Raw genomic sequence first — 18,705 nt, 5'->3', positions numbered from 1 at the left:
AAACAGTGAAAAGAGTAGAATTTGTAGTTAGACCTAAGTTCAAATCCAAACACGTTGCTGACGAGCTCATCATGGGAATGTTTATTAAATTCTCTATGCCTTTTTTTTTTCCATCTGTGAAATGAAACCAAAGCACCATCTCCCCTAATTACTTACTCATTCAGTAAATATTTAATGCATGCCTTCTATGGTGCCAGGCACTGACGTGGGCACGGCAGAAGATACAACATGATCATGGAGCTTATATTCTAGGGGGAGAGAGAATAAATTCATATTAAAAATAATACCACAAGAGATAATAAAGCAGAAAATGTGACAGAGTAAGGGTGATTGTTCTTTTAGAAGAGTTGACCAGAGGAAGACTTCTCTCATAAGATGTTTGAGCACAGAACTGAATAAAGAGTGGAAGTTAACCATGAGAATATTGGAAGAGCATTTCAGGCAGAGGGAAACGCATGTGCAGAAGCTTTGTGGTGGGAGCATGCATGTCTGAAAAACAGAGGAAAACCAGTATGATTGGAGCAGAGGATGTGATGGAGAGCATGCTGCTGGCAGGTGAAGTTAGAGAGGTATGAGGGAACCAGGTCGTACAAGGCAGTGATTTGCAAACTACAGCCAACAGGCCAAATCCAGACTATGGCCTGTTTATGTACAACCCTTTAGGTAAGGGAGGTTTTAAATTTTTAGAAGAATGTTTTTAATACGTTTTTTAAAGGGCAAATTCTTTTAAAAAAAAAATACATTAAGGCTGGGCATGCTGGCTCACTCCTATAATCCCAGCACTTTGGGAGGCCGAGGTGGGTGGATCACTTGAGGTCAGGAGTTCGAGACAGCCTGGCCAACATGGGAAAACCCCATCTCTGCCAAAAATACAAAAATTTGCTGGGTGTGGTAGTGCACACCAGTAATCTCAACTACTCGGGAGGGAGGCTGAGGCAGGAGAATTGCTTGAACCTGGGAAGCAGAGGTTGCAGTGAGCTGAGATTGCACCACTGCACACCAGCCTTGGGTAACAGAGGGACACAATTCTGTCTCAAAAAAAGAAAAAAAAAAAGGACAGTATCATATTTGGCCCACAAAGCCTAAAATATTTGCTATCTGCCCTTTTACCGAAAAAAGTTGCCTGATACATGGCCTTAGAGGCCACAGTGAGGACTTTGTACTTGTATTTTAAGTATGGTTGGAAGCCATTGGGCGTTTTTGAGCAAGAAAGTAACATGATGTGATTGACAGTTTTTAAAGGATGTCTCTGGCTGCCATGACTAGAAGGAGGAAGGGCAGAGCAGGGAGCACAGTTGGAAGGTCGGTCATTAGCAAAACCCTGATGAGACCTGGTGGCAATAGAATGGACTAGACTGGCAGGTGCAAGGTGCTGAGTAGTGGGATACAGAGTATATTTTGGAGATGGGATGGCACCAAAAGATGCTTTGAACTAATGGGGGGTTATGAGAAGAAGAAAGGAGTGAAAGATGACACCGACACCAAGATTTCTGGTCTGCTCACCCTTCGTAATGCTGTCATGGAAACAGAATGAGACAATTATTTTTTTCTACCTCTGTAGCTTGATCATCCCATTTCTTCCACCATTTTGCAGTCAGGGTTTCCTTTCTAAGGTACAACTTTGATTGTGACACTGTCCTTTCAAAAATCTACTCCAGTATTCTGTTAGCTGTGGAACAAAGTCCATCCACTGAGCCAGTCAGTCTGAGCCCTCCATAATCTGTCCACCCCTTACCTACATCCTGTGTCATGTCCTTTCACTCCTGTTCATCCACCCCACCACAAACCAGTGAATGGTCTGCAAGTCCGCATATGTGCTTTATTCTTTCCACTTCCAGGCCTTTGCCCACATGTGCTCCTCTCTCTTACTATGGAGGTGTGTCAACAGTCCTACCAGAATGTTGTGGTCTACTTTTACAACAAGGTCATTGCGTGATACCTCTTTATCCTCCTAGTCTATTTCAATACTCTCTGCCTTCGCCTATTTTAATAGGTGTTTCCATTTGTAACATCATTTTTATACACAAATCTCATCCCCCATCATCAAACTTCAGAAAAGGAGACAGTATAGCACATAGTTAAGTGTCCTCACTTTTGTTAAATCCTGACCGTGAACTTGGAACTTATATGACTTTGAGCAAGCTACTTAATCCCTGTGAACCTCAGTAGTGTGTGCCCAATGGTAGTAATCACCATGATGATAATTATCAAAAGCTCTATAGGAAAACCACTTCTGCCATTCCAGCACTTGAGGCTTGCTTGTTCCCTGAAAGCAGTGGTTCTCAAAACATGACCCCCACCCCCCCGACTCAGCTTTTGGAGATCAGTGACTCTTAATTCTTCTTATGATTACAGAGTTGGTAGGGACAAAGAAGAGTTGGAGAAAGGTAGGAAGTATAAGCTGGTCAGTGGATCCGTTTGAGATGTAGGACTGTTTTGGGAGGACACACCCAAGTGTAAGCCATCAGGAGCCATCCATTAACTTGTAATAATACAAGTGGGTAAGATCAATTTTTGTTAGATTGACAAGATGTGACAATTATTTGGTATGTCTAATTTTAACATAAGCTGTTGACACATTTATAAATACAGAAACTAAAGTTAGTGCAAATGATTTCAAGAAATTTTAAAATATTGTGAAGAGCATTGTAATTCCACACAGTATTAAAGCCTGGAGAACACTTAAATAATCTCTATAGCTGTGGGAAAAAGCGCAGTCGCATTTATATTTAGTTACTGGCTTTTTTGGAACATGATACCACGTTTATCTTTCTTCTCTTCTTTAGGCTCATTATGTGACATGAAAAACCATCTCTTTGACAGAGTGAATCTATTAATCCAAATAGAACTGAAATAAAATTTACCCCAGGCTTTGTCCTCCACACTACCTGATTCCCCTTCCTCCGCATTGCTAATTGGTGTGGTTGCAGGTGGACACGGGAGAGGGGCAGAGCCTCAAACCAGTCCTTGGGCTGCCAGTCTGTAGCTCTGAATAAAATGGACTGCATAAAAGGTGTCCTTGAAGAAAAATGCTAGAATTATCTTCATAATTTTTACCTCAAGCTTTGGATTCTCTTTCTGTGCATGTTTGGGGAGGGGAGGGCTTATGCTCAAATATTTTCTCCAAAAAGGAGTGCATGATCAAAAACTTTATTGCTGGTTAGCATGATAAAGAGATACTTAGGTGAGAGGTTGGAAATGTTGATGCCAAAACATCCTAGAATTTTCTGTAGATTTCCATTTTCCATGCGACCTACTCACCTCTAACTATAATAAATTACAGTTTTGTCTCCTATCATGTACTATTCAGTTCAGCATGGTGACGTGGGAATCAGATTCAGGGAAAGAATAAGAAACAGACACCAGTGGCTTTATGTTGGGCCATCTCTCCCTCTCATGTCACCCTCTCCCGCTGTTTGGGCAGCCATTGAGCAAATAGCCAAAGTGGGAGTTGCCTGGTGAGGCAGAGAAGACACCTAGATGGTCTGTCAACTGAAGGATCTATTTCTGCATAACTGGTTACCCTTTTAAAGTCCTGGATTTCAGAGCCATCTCTCGTTGGTGAGATCTGTGTATAAAGGACCCATTTAAGGGAGTGGGCAGAAGGCATAAGTGCCTTGAAGGGAAAAGACTGCATGGCACAGAATGTGACCATGTGCCGCCTGCCACGCTGCCTTTGTGTTGCTAGGCTATGGCTACATCACATCTGTTTCTCTCTCTCGCTCTGAACGCTTCTGAGAAGTTTCAAAGGAAGGTAAGCAGTACCTATGTCATTTACATGCTTCTCTGGTAGAACAGCTCTGGGTTTCTGCTGATCCTGGGCAGAGGCCATTTCTGGGAATAGATTTGGCCCCACACACCCTCTCCCAAGGATGTTGCATGGCTGTGGTCACACGTCTCTTTCTGCCCGTAGACCAGCCACTTGCTTCTGGAATGAATTCCTTAGGAGCTTTGCAATGGGTCTTTTCCTGGTAGTCTGTCTCTCAGAATTATTGTGCTGCTTGGCTCCCAGAGAAGCCACAACTGGCATGTGCTGACCTTATTCTTCCTCATTCCCACAGGCAGCACAAGGAGGTGGCCACAGGACCCTGTTATACGGCCATGCAGTTCTCCTGAGGCACTCTTTCAGCGGAATGGTAAGCAGCTGTGGTACCCACTTTGATCATTCAAGGAGGAGGAAAAACTGAAGAGGGGGAAGTACAAGAAGCCAGCAATAACAACCTAACAGCAGGAACAATTGGAACATAACTAATTTTAGCACATTATCCTCTTGGCATTTCCTTCATTTGACCTACCTCAATTTGCAATAATTGCAATTATGTTTTTTGTTTCCTCAATGTCTGATACCCCACCTCCAACTCCATGAGGAAGAGGGCCGTGTTTCTTTTTTATTTTGCTAAACCTATAACCCCACCAAATATAGTGCTTTGATATACTAGATGCTCAATAAATATTTGATGAATTGACAAATGATCAAATGGCTTATGGAGTAACAGATCTCTTTAGTATACAAGGATAACCAGCATAGAGGAAAAACCAATCAAATGGAAATTTTGTGACAGTTCTCTTCCTTTACCTAGCTAAGAGAAATAGGATGGTACTCACTGTTTCCAGTCCTGGAAGAACTTGCAGGTGTGATGCTAATCCAGAGACAGGAGGAAGACAGGAGGCAAGGTAGTCACAGAAAGCTGCATGGCTATTACTAATCAGGGATCTAGAACCAGAATTGACAGAAGGATGATGCCTCAATGTAACTTGAAAAAAAATGCTACATTTTAAATAAATATAATTTATTTATAATTTACGAAAGAATTATAATTTTCAATATTTTAAAAGGCAGATATTGTAGTTTTGCAGGGAGTATTAAGGAGAATATTATTACTCAGTCAACCATATGCCACTCCGATAGTGTATCATCCTCACTTTCTTTCAGTATCAGGAAGGCTTGTCATTTTCCTCTAGCCCTAGTGGAAAACCGATACATTAATTCAAGACTATTTCCACACATTTATACCAGCAGCATGATGCAAAGTTCATCTCAAGGCTTGAACTATCAAACTGACAACGGGAGCAACAGCTGCCTGTTAAATAATTCATTTGCTGCAGCATGTGTTTTTTTTTTCTGAGCACTGGTAAGAAGCTGACCTTTTCAGCCTGAACATGCGTCTGCTGTAGTCCTTCATGGCAAAAGACGAAAAACAAAAATGTCCAAACGGAAGTGTATCCAAGTAGGAGATGGAGACGTTTTTGAGAGTAGGGAAACTTTGAACCCTGATAATATCTGGAATTGAGAAGGTGATGCTATCTTTCAGAATCTGGTCTTTATCTATAGGGTAAATAAAACTCCCAACACTTCTCTTTACCTAAATGTAATAAGCAGAACTTCAAAAGCATACTTCTTATGACTTCAAAAACAAGCTAATATCATGGCAGTGACACAAAGACTTGCATTATTTACATTAAGTTTACCCCTCCTAAAAAACAGTTCTACTCACAGTGAACATATACTCTCTACTGGCTAGCTCCTTTTAAGTACAGTTCTGGGAATAAAGCCTGTAAGATACGACTTTCTACATTGCAATGGTTTTCCGTCTTCCTCTTGCAGAGACCTAGGACTGTGGCTTAGAAAGCACATCCCAAGAGCTTACCTGCCTCTCAGTCTAATCCTATGCCCATCAGTGAAGGAGGCCGTGGGATGCTTTATTAAGTTAGTTTAACAATCATTTGTAAGTTTTACCTGCCCATGTATCTTTATAATAAGAAAAAGAACCATTATTTTGAGAAGTTTTAAAACTCATAGAAAATTTGAAAAACCAAAAATAGAAGTGGGAAGGTCATCCATGTCCCTCCACACTATCCAAAATCAATTTCTGTTTCATTTTCATGTAATTCCTTTTAGTCTGGTTGCTACACATTTAAATTGTTGAGTACAGGTTAACTTATAAATGTACTATTTTATATATTACTTTTTAGCTTCATGTATTCTAAACAATGTTCCAGGCTATTACACATTCTCGATAAATACTCAATAACATAATATTATATAAAATGGAAGTATCAGAGGTTATCTAGCTTTATTATTATTGTTGGTCATTTATGTTTCATTTGTATTGTTCCTAATTAAAAAGTTTCTCAACATCTTTAAGGCATCTTTAATATTTCTAACTCATTTCTATAACATATAGTTCTATACATTAAACTACTGAGTCATCAGATAAGAGCATCTTTGAGGTTTTAAGTGTATTGTAAAAGTATTTTCAGCTGGGCATAGGGTGGTTCACACGTGTAATCTCAACACTTTGGGAGGCCAAGGCAGGAGGATCACTTGAAGCCAGGAGTTCAAGACCAGCCTGGGAAACATAGCTAGACCACATCTCCACAAAATTTTTTTTAATTAGCTGGGCGTGGTGGCACACACCTGTAGTCCTGGCTACTTGGGAGGCTGAGGTGGGAAGATTGCTTGAGCCCAGGAATTTGAGGCTGCAGTGAGCTAGGATTGTGCCACTGCATTCCAGCCTGGGCAACAGAATGAGACCCCGACTCTAAAAATAATAATAATAATTAAAAATGAAAGTATTGTGTTAAGGCATGTACCAATTAACTTTCCAATGAGCAAGATAAATAGAGCTATCTTCACAGTAGCTCATTGTTGAACTTAACTGGAAGCTAACTAGTGGTAAGATACCAAGACCCAATGCAAGAGTGTGACTTCACTAGTATTTGCTCTTCTTTCACAGTATCTAACATGCTTGACTACATCAAGATCCCAGACAGACAAACTTGCCTTTGATGTAGGTCTACGGGAACATGCCACAGGTGAGTCGACAACATTCCCAGATCTCTTGAGCTCAGTGGGGGTCTTGAGCTAAAGGCTTTAGAGAGGGACCCTGAATGCATTACTGATTTGCGATTCCAAACCAACCTGGTTAAGAAATAGGTCTGAAAAAGAATTGCAGAATAATGGACTAGAGAAAGAATGTGTAATGGAAGCATGGAAACTAAGAATGAAGGAGAACATAATGTTTTTACCACAGTCAGCCAGAATCTCAAAGAAAAACAATTCTTTAACATCGTTAGGTATTGAAAGTAAGTGAATAAGTCATTTGTGATAAGAACCAATGATACTAAATGACTGCCAGAAAATAAAGGTATCGTAATAAAGGCTTAAATAATGAAATATAGTGTCTAGATCAACCGAGTAGTCCTATTTTGTTCTGCAGTGAACAAGCTATGTCTAAAGCAGTGTTTTCCAAATGTTAGTTATTGACATCTATAATCATGATTTTGCCATTCCACTGTATCCTTTGTAATATCATTTACTTTATGATTTTATTTAATTACTTTTGTACTTAAAATTTTATAGACAAAACTTATTCCGTAAGTATAAACTGTTTTTGCTTGCCATAAAAGTAAAATAATGAAAACCATGTCGTTAAGTAATTGAAGAGATGTTGACAAATATTATAACGTGTTAATGATGCACTAGTTCCAAATGTAAAACTTTATTTGAAAGCATCAGAAGGCTTAAAAGAGTAGTAAAAATGGGCTGGGCATGGTGGCTTACGCCTGTAATCCCAGCATTTTAGTAGGCCAAGGCGGGTGGATGACCTGAGGTCAGGAGTTCGAGACTAACCTGGCTGACATGGTGAAACCCCGTCTCTACTAAAAATACAAAAATTAGCTGGGTGTGGTGGCAGGTGCCTGTAATCCCAGCTACTTGGGAGGCCAAGGTGGGAGAATCGCTTGAACCCAAGAGGCGGAGGTTGCAGTGAGCCGAGATGGCACCATTGCACCCCAGCCTGGGGAAGAAGAGCGAGACTTTGTCTCAAAAAAATAAAAGTGGTAAAAATGAAAATAAATTTCTCACTATTTTTGTCAATGTCATTTAATTGCCTCCCACCAATGATATGCATCATATACTTTGGGAACCAATGGATTATTATTTTTTTTTTTACTATAGTCAAAAATATTGACAGTTAAGAGGTGGGTGCTGAAGACGCTGACCAGGATGACACAGGTTCTCACTGGAAACCAAAAATAAAGAACAGAGGACTAAGATAACAATCTACAGATATTCAAAGTTATAACATCAAACAAGATGCTGACTTGCTGGGGTTCTTCCAAAGACCAACAGAGCAGTGGGTAGGAGTTGAAAAGAGGCACATTTCACGTCAATTATGAAAACTACTTTGGAACATCTGCAATTAATGAGCAGAAGAACAGCTGGCCTTAGGATATCAGGTGCTTCCTGTGGCTAAAAATATTCATGAACAATCTGACTATCCATCAAGGGCATTACATGTGGAATTTCTGCTCCACTTAGAGGTTGGGCTAGGTACCAAACAGGATTCTTTATTGCAAACAAGAAAACTTGATTCAGGTTAACTCAGTAAGAATGAGAATTTACTAGAAGGATGTTGGGTAGAGCCTGCACTATATCTGGAGCCTCAGGCTTGAAAATTGGGTAGGAACAGAGACCAAGGAAGAGAAAACAGGTTACGGCACACTGCAGGAAAAGTCTAATTTGAATACAGTCTATAATATGACATTCTCCCTTAAACAGGAAGAGGGTTCCGATGTTGGGTAGCCAAAGAAAGACAAGAGCCTATGTTGTTATTCTAAAGCTAGGTCAGTTCATAATGGAAGGATCCAGGTTGTCTAATTTTATAGATCTAGAAAAAAAATCCAGCATCCAAACCATGTGTACTTGCTGTTTCCATGTCTTGCACAATGGTGTCCTGAGAGTGCCTGAGGGAACCTCTTGCTCTTCTCTTCCTCTTCCTGTTTTTGTACCAAGCAAAAAAGTGGCCCTGCCTTTGCCCATTATGGTTTTTTTCCTAAAATAAGATTAGATTTGAATTTGGTTTAAAGTTTCTTTGTTTTCAGCCAAAGTGTTAGTCTTAAAATATAATTTCCTCTAAGGTGTTGTCAACCTTGCTGGAAATTACAAAGTGAGTGAAGTGCCACACTCTGAATATACACTTCTTTCTAAATATAGACCAACTGTCAATCCTGAAGAATATGATCAGAAAAGTCAAATATGGTCACTGTATGTATATCAGTAAAATAACTTTATACTTTTTGAGATTGGAAAGAAATTGAGAAACACCACTTTCTAGTCAAGTGTTCAGAGAATTATTTTAATTGTTGGAGCCTTAAATAAAAATAAAGGGAAACAACAGCAGGCAATATTACTATTTTCAGCAGTTTTTAAAAATTTCTAAAATCAGACGAGGTGTGAATTCTGTTGATAGACTAGGCAAACACATAGAACTAACCCAAATTCGAGCTGGCTGATGAGAAGCTACCTGTGGCAGAAGACAGGGAGAAAAGGCTTGACTAGGTCTTCATGAAAACCTAGAGCCTAAAATAACTTAGGTTTGTTTTGCCTCTCTCACCCAAACTCATGTGATATTCTCCTTGAAGAAAGCTAGCTGGTGTTTGTGAGGGACAAGGAGGATGCACCTCCAACTCAGAAGAGGTTCAGCATTACCTGGAGATTCTCCTCACTGCAGGAGGAGGTTCACACGGAATCTCACAGAAGGGTACCCTGTTCCTGTCTGGCTGGTTCTTTGAATGCACTTCTGGCTCAGAAACCCCTTCAGAGTTGTAAACAAGTAAACTGGCCAGTAGTGGAGTTGAAACTATAGGAGAATATGAGGAGAAAGTGTGGGGGCAGTTTCTTGAACAATTCTAGCATTTTTCCCCAACACATTGAATTGTACATTCTCACACTTAACACAGAATTGATGATCATTTTATCCTTGATTTTGGGTAAAATTACTTATTCTGGTCTCCTTTTAAAGTTGTTTAATTGTTTTGTTTTTAGGATTTAGACATAGCTTTAGAATTTAGACTTAGGAGGAAAGAAATGTTTAACGCACACCCACGCTAAAAGCGTTATTTTCTATTTTACGGCTGTGGACTGGCCCACCCCACTGCTTCAGGGACAGCTCCATCCTTGGCTCCAGAGTGTGGGAGAGGTCAGGGAAACAAAATACTCTTTCTGTGTGTTCCTCTTCAGGACCCCCTTCATCCTGGACACCCTTCGGTGGTCCTCAGAGAACATTAAAGATGCATGCAACATTTTCCCCTTCAAATGTAGAGCTCAGCTTCTTTGTCATGTCATGTTTAGTTTAATTGAAGTAATACTCACACATAGATTAAAGAGAGGAATAGTTCTCCTGAGCTTATTATAAACACCAGTCTCCTGCCCTCCCTCCTTTGGATGCCTGCCTCTCTGAGGCATCTACTTGCAGCTCTTTTAGTATTGTTTACCACTTGTTTATAATATACATATTAATACAATTCTTTTTAAAATTCTTTCTAGATTATGCATTAACTGTGGATGTCCTGATAAAAATTTTGCTTTTATTTCACTCTTCCCTGTCTTTTCTTCCACTCTTCCCATCCTTCCAATAGATTTTCATCTATTTTATTTAACTATCAAATCAATATTTACTTCCACTGCTATAACTGTAACTTTTATTTGCAAATGAGCCACATAATATATTCTGACCAGGTAATTTATTGTATTACTTTAGGGTTTTCCAATAGTTAATAACTGCCTTATTTGTTTGCTTAATTTTTTTGTGACCCAATCATGTATTCACTTTCAAACTTTCCTATAGAACTGAAAATCTGGTTAGATTCGCTCGCATGATCTGTTCTGTCAGTTTCATCTTCTTAGAAACATCAGCCATCATCTAGGGAGTTTCTGTTGCCTTGCCCTAGATTCCATGTTTATTAGATCTTACAGGGTTGGTTTTTGTTTTTTGGTTTTTTTGTTTGTTTGTTTGTTTGCTTATTTTTTGCTGCCTTGGTTTACCACCTCACTGTGGTGGAACACATTATCTAGTAACTTTTACAGAAAAGATGCATGTGGATTAAATTTTCGTCTGAAAATTTCCTAATTACAGCTTCACAAGTCATACACACTTTACTGTAATTCTATATTGGAAATATTTTTTTCCTCAGCCTCCTGAAGGCTTTCTTCTAGCCAATGGTCTGACTGTTGAGAAGTCCACATTCTGATTTCTTATCCTTTGTGCGTGACTTGTTTTTATTTTCTGAAAGCAGCTAAGAGCGTCTCTTGTGCCTTGGTGTCTGAAATTCCACAGCGATGTGTCTTGGCATGGCCTCTTTCTGTTCTGACATCTCACAGGAATGCACCTTAGAGTGGGTTTCTAATCTCTACTGTGTTAGGGACTCTGTATGTTCTTTCAATCTGGGAAAGCTCATTTTTCAGCTTTGAAAAAACTTTAATAGTATTTCTTTGTTAATTTCCTCTCTCTGTTTTTTTCAGTTCTTGCTCTCTGGAATTCCTCTAGGTTGGTTTTTTGATATTTCTAATCTGTTTTTTGTCTTCCTTCCTTCTGGAAGAATTTTTCAGCTTTATCCTACAACCTTTTTCTTTTTTTTTTTTCCAAGATCAATGAGTATTTTTCTTTTCCTTGGAAGGGGTCCTTCATAGATACTAATGTAGCTGTTTCATCAATGTCCTCTGAGATTATTAATTATAAGACCTTTTAAGTTTTCTTTTGTTCTCTATAATCTTTGTTTTCTCCAAGTCCCTTTCTTCTCTTTTCACTTTGTTTCTGTAGTTCCTGTTAAAGACCCTCAGTTGTCAAGTGGTCCTTGGTCTTCATTCGTGTTCTGATCAAGGCAGTAAAAGCTGACTAGAAGCTGGCTGGGGCTTGTCGTCTGTTAAGCCTCACTTTTAGGTCATCTGGCAGAGACCTGAGCATTTCACTGGTGACCTCAAACCACAGAATGTTTTATCTTAGCTAGTTTGGCTTCCCTAAAGAGTGGTCCTCAAATTTGGGTGGAGGGAGGGAGGGAAAGGAGCTGGGGTTTTACTAATCAGGGTATAAGGTTTGAATTCTGTTTTCAGCAAGACTCTACTTCTTTATTTGACAATGTATGGTATTTCCAAAACCAGACCCTTGGTAGTTTGCTTTTCCGTGGATTAAACGTCTAATCTTCTATAGGGTGGAGGAGGACAGGTCTTCTGGCTGTGCAGGGCACGGAAAGGCATCAGGGATTTGAATGTCCTTTTAAAGATTTCCACCAGTCCCATTTTCCACCCATTTTCTGCCTTCTCAGGTAGCTGGTGCTTCCAACTCCAGGGACTTTCTTGGGATTCTGCAGCAGGAATTGGCTTTTTATTAATGGTTTCTTCTCCATTTTCTTACTCAGAGACCTGAGTTTTAACTTTTTATTGGCTAAAAGCATCCACCTGCTTTCCTTTTTTCAAAATGTCAATTTATCTTCTTTGCTATCCATTTCTCACTTATTGTCTGAGTCCTTGCAGATGTAAGCCTTTAAAAAAATTCCGTTAGGAAAGGGGGAGACAAAGATGAAAGTGTGTAAGTGTTCAGTAGACCAATGACATAGATTCTTATTTATTTATTTTTTCTTGATGCTCTTGATTGGAGTCAATTCTCAAAACAGAAATTTGAAAGACTATAGAAAGCATTTTTCCTATTTGCATTAAAAATACTCAAATGCTTCTATAGTTTCTGGCTTCCAATACTCCTTTCCAAACACTGTTTTTCTGTTTCTAGGGAAAATGAAAATGACAGACATAGTCAAGAGCAGATGGGGGGCTGTCTGGAAGGGTTAGAGACCAACAGAAGTTGAGGTCTGGAATATGCACTTGTTGTGTGCACGTGAAGGGTTGTCCTAGGAGGAAGGAGAACAAGGGGCAAAATTAGGGACACTGGCTTCTGTGAAGCAATGACTAACTCGAGGAGCCTTCATGTAGGAGAAGCCTGTTGGTGGACTATACATCCTGCTTCCAAACAGAGGTCCGAAGGAGAGAAAGTTCGAATTGGTGATGACCTCATCCTCGTCAGCGTGTTCTCTGAAAGATACCTTGTAAGTACCTCATAATACAAGAGTCTTTTGTTTTCAGAAATTTTTCCTTTAGGAATAGATGGCCGTGAAGCACTGAGCCACAGCAGGTTGGATAGAATAAGATGCTTTTACACATACAGAGTTGACCCTTAAACAATGTAGGAGTTAGGGATGCTAACCCCCTGCACAATAGAAAATTAAAGTGTAACCTTCGACTCCTAAAAACTTTAACTTTTGATAGGAAATAGCCTAATTTTGATGGGAAATAGCCTACTTTTGATGGGAAACCTTACTGATAATGTAAATAGCCTTTTAAAGCATATTTTATATGATAGATGTATTATATATTGCATTCTTACAATAAAGTAAGAAAGAAAAGAAAATGTTAAGGAAATCATAAGAAAGAGAAAGTATATATACTATCTGTTAAGTAGAAGTGGATCATCCTAAAGATCTTCATCCTTGTCATCTTCACATTCAACAGGAGGAAGAGAAGGAAAATGAGGGGTTGATCTTGCAGTAGAGGTGGAAGAAAATCCATGTATACGTGGACCCGTGCAGTTCAAACCCGTGTTGTTCAATAGTCAACTGTACTTGAGGGATGATTAAATACTCTCCCCTGCCACGTGATCATGGTGTCCGGAACTAATCTGTTACTCTTTTAGATTATGGTGCTGTGTCCAGCAAGCTGTTAAAATGCTCCAAGCACTATTTGCACATTAACTCCCATTATTCTGAATTTATTGCATTGTTTAGCTCTTGTTTAGGGAAGAACAAGAAAGGATGGACTATAGGAAAATAAGTTTATGTTGGAGAAAGAAAGAAAATGTACAATGTTTCAGGGCATGAGGTATCACAGAGAGTGGAAGTTGCCGGTGAGATTTTGCAGCTGGGGATGGGTAATAAAAAGCACCATTTGTGTCAGGCACTTGTCTGGGGGTGGGGATGCCTGAAGATGAGAGAAACGTCAGAGAAGCTTCTCACGGAGTCAACTGAAGTGAAATCTGTGGGCAGATTTTACTTTGCCTAGGCCAAGTGTTGGGTAATTTTTCTCATTTGTGAGTTACCTTATCCTACAAAGAATGGACATTTTATGGAGTTGTGTTGAATCAGCTCCAGCTGAGGGGATGAAGTCAACACGTCTGCCATCTCTGTAGCTGAATAATTCCTCACCCTAGAATAAAGTGTCCCACTTTGAAGCTGCTTCTAGATCAGGTGGAGAAATCTCCTACAGGCTGTATAGAAAGAACCAGGTGACAGTAAGGCTGTTTAATTTAATCCTTAAAGTTCTAGGTGAGCTGTTTCTGTCGGTACTGGACTGGTGATTTAAAAGATGTCTCATTTCTGTTTCTGCTGCAGCATCTCTCAGTATCAAATGGTAACATACAAGTGGATGCCTCCTTTATGCAAACACTCTGGAATGTACATCCTACGTGCTCAGGAAGTAGCATCGAAGAAGGTGTGCTTCTTTAAATGCATTTAGCCCTGAGCCTGCCTATCTCTCTTGAGCTGTATACATTGACATTTTCTGCTACTTCCCAGATCTCACCTGAATGTCTTGGTACACAGGTAGCCTGATTTTAGCTCACTTGAGTTTCTTTCTCTGAATTCAGTACAGATTATTTTCTATTCTAACTTCCAGTTACATGAGCATCTCTGAACTTATTTTTTTAACCCCTTGGAGCCCACTATTATTTTAGCACTACGTGTATTCAGGACTTGGATATGCACCTTTGCTCTCTCCCTGAGTTTCCACATTTTTATTTTTGCTTACTAGTTGTAAGTATAAAGACCTCAGCACCTTCAGTTTTAGAAGAGATTATTTGCCAAGAAGGTGACATGGTTTGTGTTTCTCCTTATGCTTCTCTCCATGCAGGTGAAGCACTTACTCTATCATAAAAGTGTTTGGTCATTTGTTTTTACTTGCATTTATGGAAGGCCATTTTAACATAAGAGGTGAAATTATTTTTCCCTTGGAAATAAAGTCATCCAACGTTGTTCAACATATTTTATTTCATAGAATCAGGTAAAAATCAATACACCTTTCAAGTTGTGTAATAAATGTACTGGCCTTACCTCACTCATAGGTAATACCACAGCTGAGAAGAATAATCAAATGTCAGTGACCTGTGGGCTATTGTGTTACATTTTGGCACATTATAGCAAGATCAGAATTTTTAAAAATACTCATCACAGGCTTTAGGCCTATGAAAGTCTAGTACTTTCAAACTGGGAATGCCCGTCTATTCTATGATGTTTGAAAAAAGAAGGAAAACAGTTGTCAAGGTGATACCCCAGTTTCAGAATGCATGATAGCTAAACTGAAGACTCAGGAAAAGACAAATTCTTAACTCTTTTGGCAACAAGTGGAAGGCTTTAAAAGGTAGGATGTGTTTAGCCCTCTTCCTTTGTGCCAAAATTAACCCACCCTCCTAAGTCTACTGTCAGTCAATCCCTTTCTATTAAGAATCAAGAAGCTCTGGGTTTAAGCCTTTCCCAAGAAAGTTTTGGCTCAATCTTCTCCATGTTAAATTTTTTATTTTCACCATAGGAATAAAATTATTTCCTGGTCCCAACAGAGGGCTTGTGGAGATTAATTAAGGAGTGTTTGCAAATCATGTCAAAAGGTCCTTATACAAGTGTTGAGTGCCCTTGTATTAAAGTCTGGATAACTCATCACTTGAGTCATCTGGCTCTGTAGAAAAATGTCCTTCCAGCATCCACTGGTGAGAAACCCACTTCAGCCCTTAAGAACGTAAGTGATCTTCATCATGATGCTGCTTTCCTCACTATGGCCCTGATAGATTTCAGTTAAGAAAAGTCATGATGCACCAGCACTTGGCAGTGTTCTCTGTGTGAGTAGGGTATTGATTGAAGGAGCCCAAGAACTGTAAAGGATAAACTCCAAATAGGGCATGGCCTCACCATCATGAGATGAATGAGAGCTTAATCAAGAGGTTGGTCATGGAGGGCTTTAATTTTCTAAATAAATTAGCTGTTAAGAATCCCTCTATAATATATCATGAATCATTTTTAGTGCAAAGAAGGTTATAACTCAGAATATCAGTACAAAAAGATACAGGAAAATTGGAAGGAGACTTCTGAATATTTGAGGGAATTTTAGAAAAACTCGCCTTGTCTAGGTGAAAATACTGAACTCATATCAGACTGTCACTATACAAAATTCACTAATAATACCCTTTTCTCCTCTGACATGATTGCTCATTCTTACTGTTTTAATCCAGCACCCAAAATAGTTTTAAGACAGCCCCTAAAGTGATCTAATTATGTGATTTTTTTCCTTTAAAAATTCTGACACAGACATTGGGTATATTAAGTTCATATGTCTCCTGAGAACAGACTAGCCTGGAGAATTTCTTAATTCAGAGGAATAACAAATCCCATTTCTTGGAGCAAGGTAAAGCTCAGACTGGAGCCCCTCTCCTGCTACTATGTTCTTTGAATTAAGGCTTAGCATTTATTTGAAGACAAATGGGTCATCATGTCCTTGAAGTTCATTGTTTCCTTTCCATCTCTGAACTCCATGACTATTGAGATTATTTTCCTTATTCTGAAGGCTAAGTGTTTGTTGATGAAAGCATCTACACTTGTTCACTCAGGGATGCTGGAGAGTAATTCTGCTTTCCCTTTGTGCTGTAGGAGTAGCAACCAGATTTGATCTGTTTGTTAAATGTATTTGAATGTTGCCTTCTCCTAAAGGGTCTTAAGAATGGTCTGCTACCCCGTTCTCAGCACCTTTCTTTCCCATGACTGCAATCTGATGTGGATTTTTTTTGCAAAGTATACACAGTGAGATTGTGGATATTTATCCAGAAATTTGGTGTTGGGTGTATTTACATCCTAAGCAACTGGAAACTCCTACCATTAGCAACTTAATTTTCCTTTTGATTTTTAATGATATCAGTTGGCACACTATTTTCACCTTACCTTTTGATGTTGGACTTGCTCACCTCTGAAGCCCTATTTAACTTTGAACATTAGAATTGTTTTGACTTTCCTGTCTTTTCTGCCTGAGGCCTGCATTCATGGAATAAGTAGTTATCAAAATGTGTCTCTCTCGGTATTTTCTGTAACTGGCTCAGACCTGTGTGAATTTACCCTTTTTAAATATGCCATTCTCTTCATTAAACTTCCCATCATTCACAGTAGAATATAATTCTCTTACAGGATACCTACTTGGTGGGCATGTAGTACGACTTTTCCATGGTCATGATGAATGTTTGACGATACCGTCTACAGACCAGAATGATTCCCAGCACAGGTAAGTCAGTAGCTTCATTCTTCCCCTAGCTGTTTCCAGTCTCAGGACACTCAAACTAAAGAGTTTACATTGTATTTAGCCACATATGAGCTCTGTACCGGTCAGTCCCTTGACAAACCTTCCTCCCGCCATGGGTTCCAGTTTGTAAAACAGGAATGGCAGTTCACCTTGCTCACAGGAGGAGCTCTGTACACATGCTGTTCTTAGGCAGTTCTGTAATGCTTCCAGATCCCTTCATTTTCTTTGGCTCTGCACTTAAACAAATTATTCACCAGGCTTTTCAAAGACAGATCATCTCTATTCCCATTTCATGTGCTAAGTAAATAAGGTGGACTTCGTTGATTTGGTTTTATTACTAAATAGCATTAGAGAAACTGATGTCCATCTGAAGCTGCACTTAGCAGGGGGTGGTGCCAAGGGTGCATTTAGAGGGCGCTGTGCTGAGGACGATGTGTTCTTGTCCTTATACTTGACCCCTTCATGAATGCTTTTCAAAATTTCAAAACCATGAGATGGAGGATATGAATCCAAGTCTTAAATGCATACTAAAGAGTTTTTTTTTTTTTTGGTATTCTATCATCAAAGGAACAGAACATAAAAAAGCTTGGCCTTGTAACTATAGAAATCTGATATTTAAAAAAAAAAATCAAACCTCAGATCCAAACTAGATTGAATTTGGGGCAGCAGTGAGTCTGATCCGGTGATAATGTTTCCTTTTCCTTTTGTGTAATGCCTACAGGAACCTTGTCAACTGCATTTCTTTTGCTTCATTAGAAACGTGGGCTCACAAGTCTTCACATCTTGGAGAATATGTAGGTCAGGCTCCTGCCACAGGTCACACACTGGCTGATTTCAGATGCAAGCCTAGAAGCCAGAGCTGCTGACTCTCTATCAGGGACCATTTCCTATTTGATGTACTCAAGGACCTCTGCAGAAGCAATGTGCTTGAATGTATTATTATGCACCTTAGAAAGCACCCATTGGCAATGTGTATCCCTTATAGTTTTGAGTCTCTTCCTACTTGCTATCTACTCTGAATACTCTTTCATAGGAACCAGATGTGACCCAGAAGGGTGCCTAGGACACATAAAGCACAGACCTATGTAAAGTGCAGTGCTTAATTCACTTGTTGCCTCCCTGGCACTGGTCCAGCAGTTGATAGTTATCTCTGATGGGGAAGTTAGGTCGACCTGATTTTCCTTAGAAGTAAGGATTCTCTACCCCGTCATGTGATCCTGTTCACTTGTGGTTTGCCTTTTATTCAATATTGAAACTATACAATAGCCCATTTACTGTCCCTTTGATATCATATTCTGCTGCATCAAGGGGAAGGTTTGCAGGTGGATGAATAACTGAGATTTTATGAGTTTTGCAGGGTTGTTTGTATCTAAGATGGAATACATCAGGGCTTTCCTAGTTCATTCTCTCTATTCCTGTTCTACTTTTAAGGATGGGAACTGGAAAAAAATGAAGTATTTACCATGGGCATGCCCACACCCACATGTACACACCTGTCATCAAAATTAGAGTCAAATTAGAAACAGCTGGACAGAAACTGTGCTAGT

At 39.4% G+C, this 18,705-nt stretch overlaps 1 protein-coding gene across 4 annotated transcripts in view; it reads left to right on the top strand.

Moving 5' to 3' along the window:
• RYR3 (ryanodine receptor 3) overlaps positions 1 to 18,705 on the top strand; it is a 568,187-nt gene that overhangs the window by 225,117 nt on the left and 324,365 nt on the right. For all 4 annotated transcript variants that reach the window (XM_030814359.1, XM_030814360.1, XM_030814362.1 and 1 more), the window contains exons 4-8: positions 4,062 to 4,136; positions 6,738 to 6,816; positions 12,767 to 12,879; positions 14,218 to 14,317; positions 17,047 to 17,140. In XM_030814359.1, the coding sequence (XP_030670219.1) occupies positions 4,062 to 4,136; positions 6,738 to 6,816; positions 12,767 to 12,879; positions 14,218 to 14,317; positions 17,047 to 17,140 (461 nt within the window). The remainder of the gene's footprint in view (positions 1 to 4,061; positions 4,137 to 6,737; positions 6,817 to 12,766; positions 12,880 to 14,217; positions 14,318 to 17,046; positions 17,141 to 18,705) is intronic.

The sequence above is a fragment of the Nomascus leucogenys genome, chromosome 6, assembly GCF_006542625.1.
Source record: "Nomascus leucogenys isolate Asia chromosome 6, Asia_NLE_v1, whole genome shotgun sequence".
Taxonomy (NCBI): Eukaryota; Metazoa; Chordata; class Mammalia; order Primates; family Hylobatidae; genus Nomascus; species Nomascus leucogenys.
The sequence above is the reverse complement of the archived record's forward strand: the minus strand, read 5'-3'. Positions and strand labels throughout refer to the sequence as shown.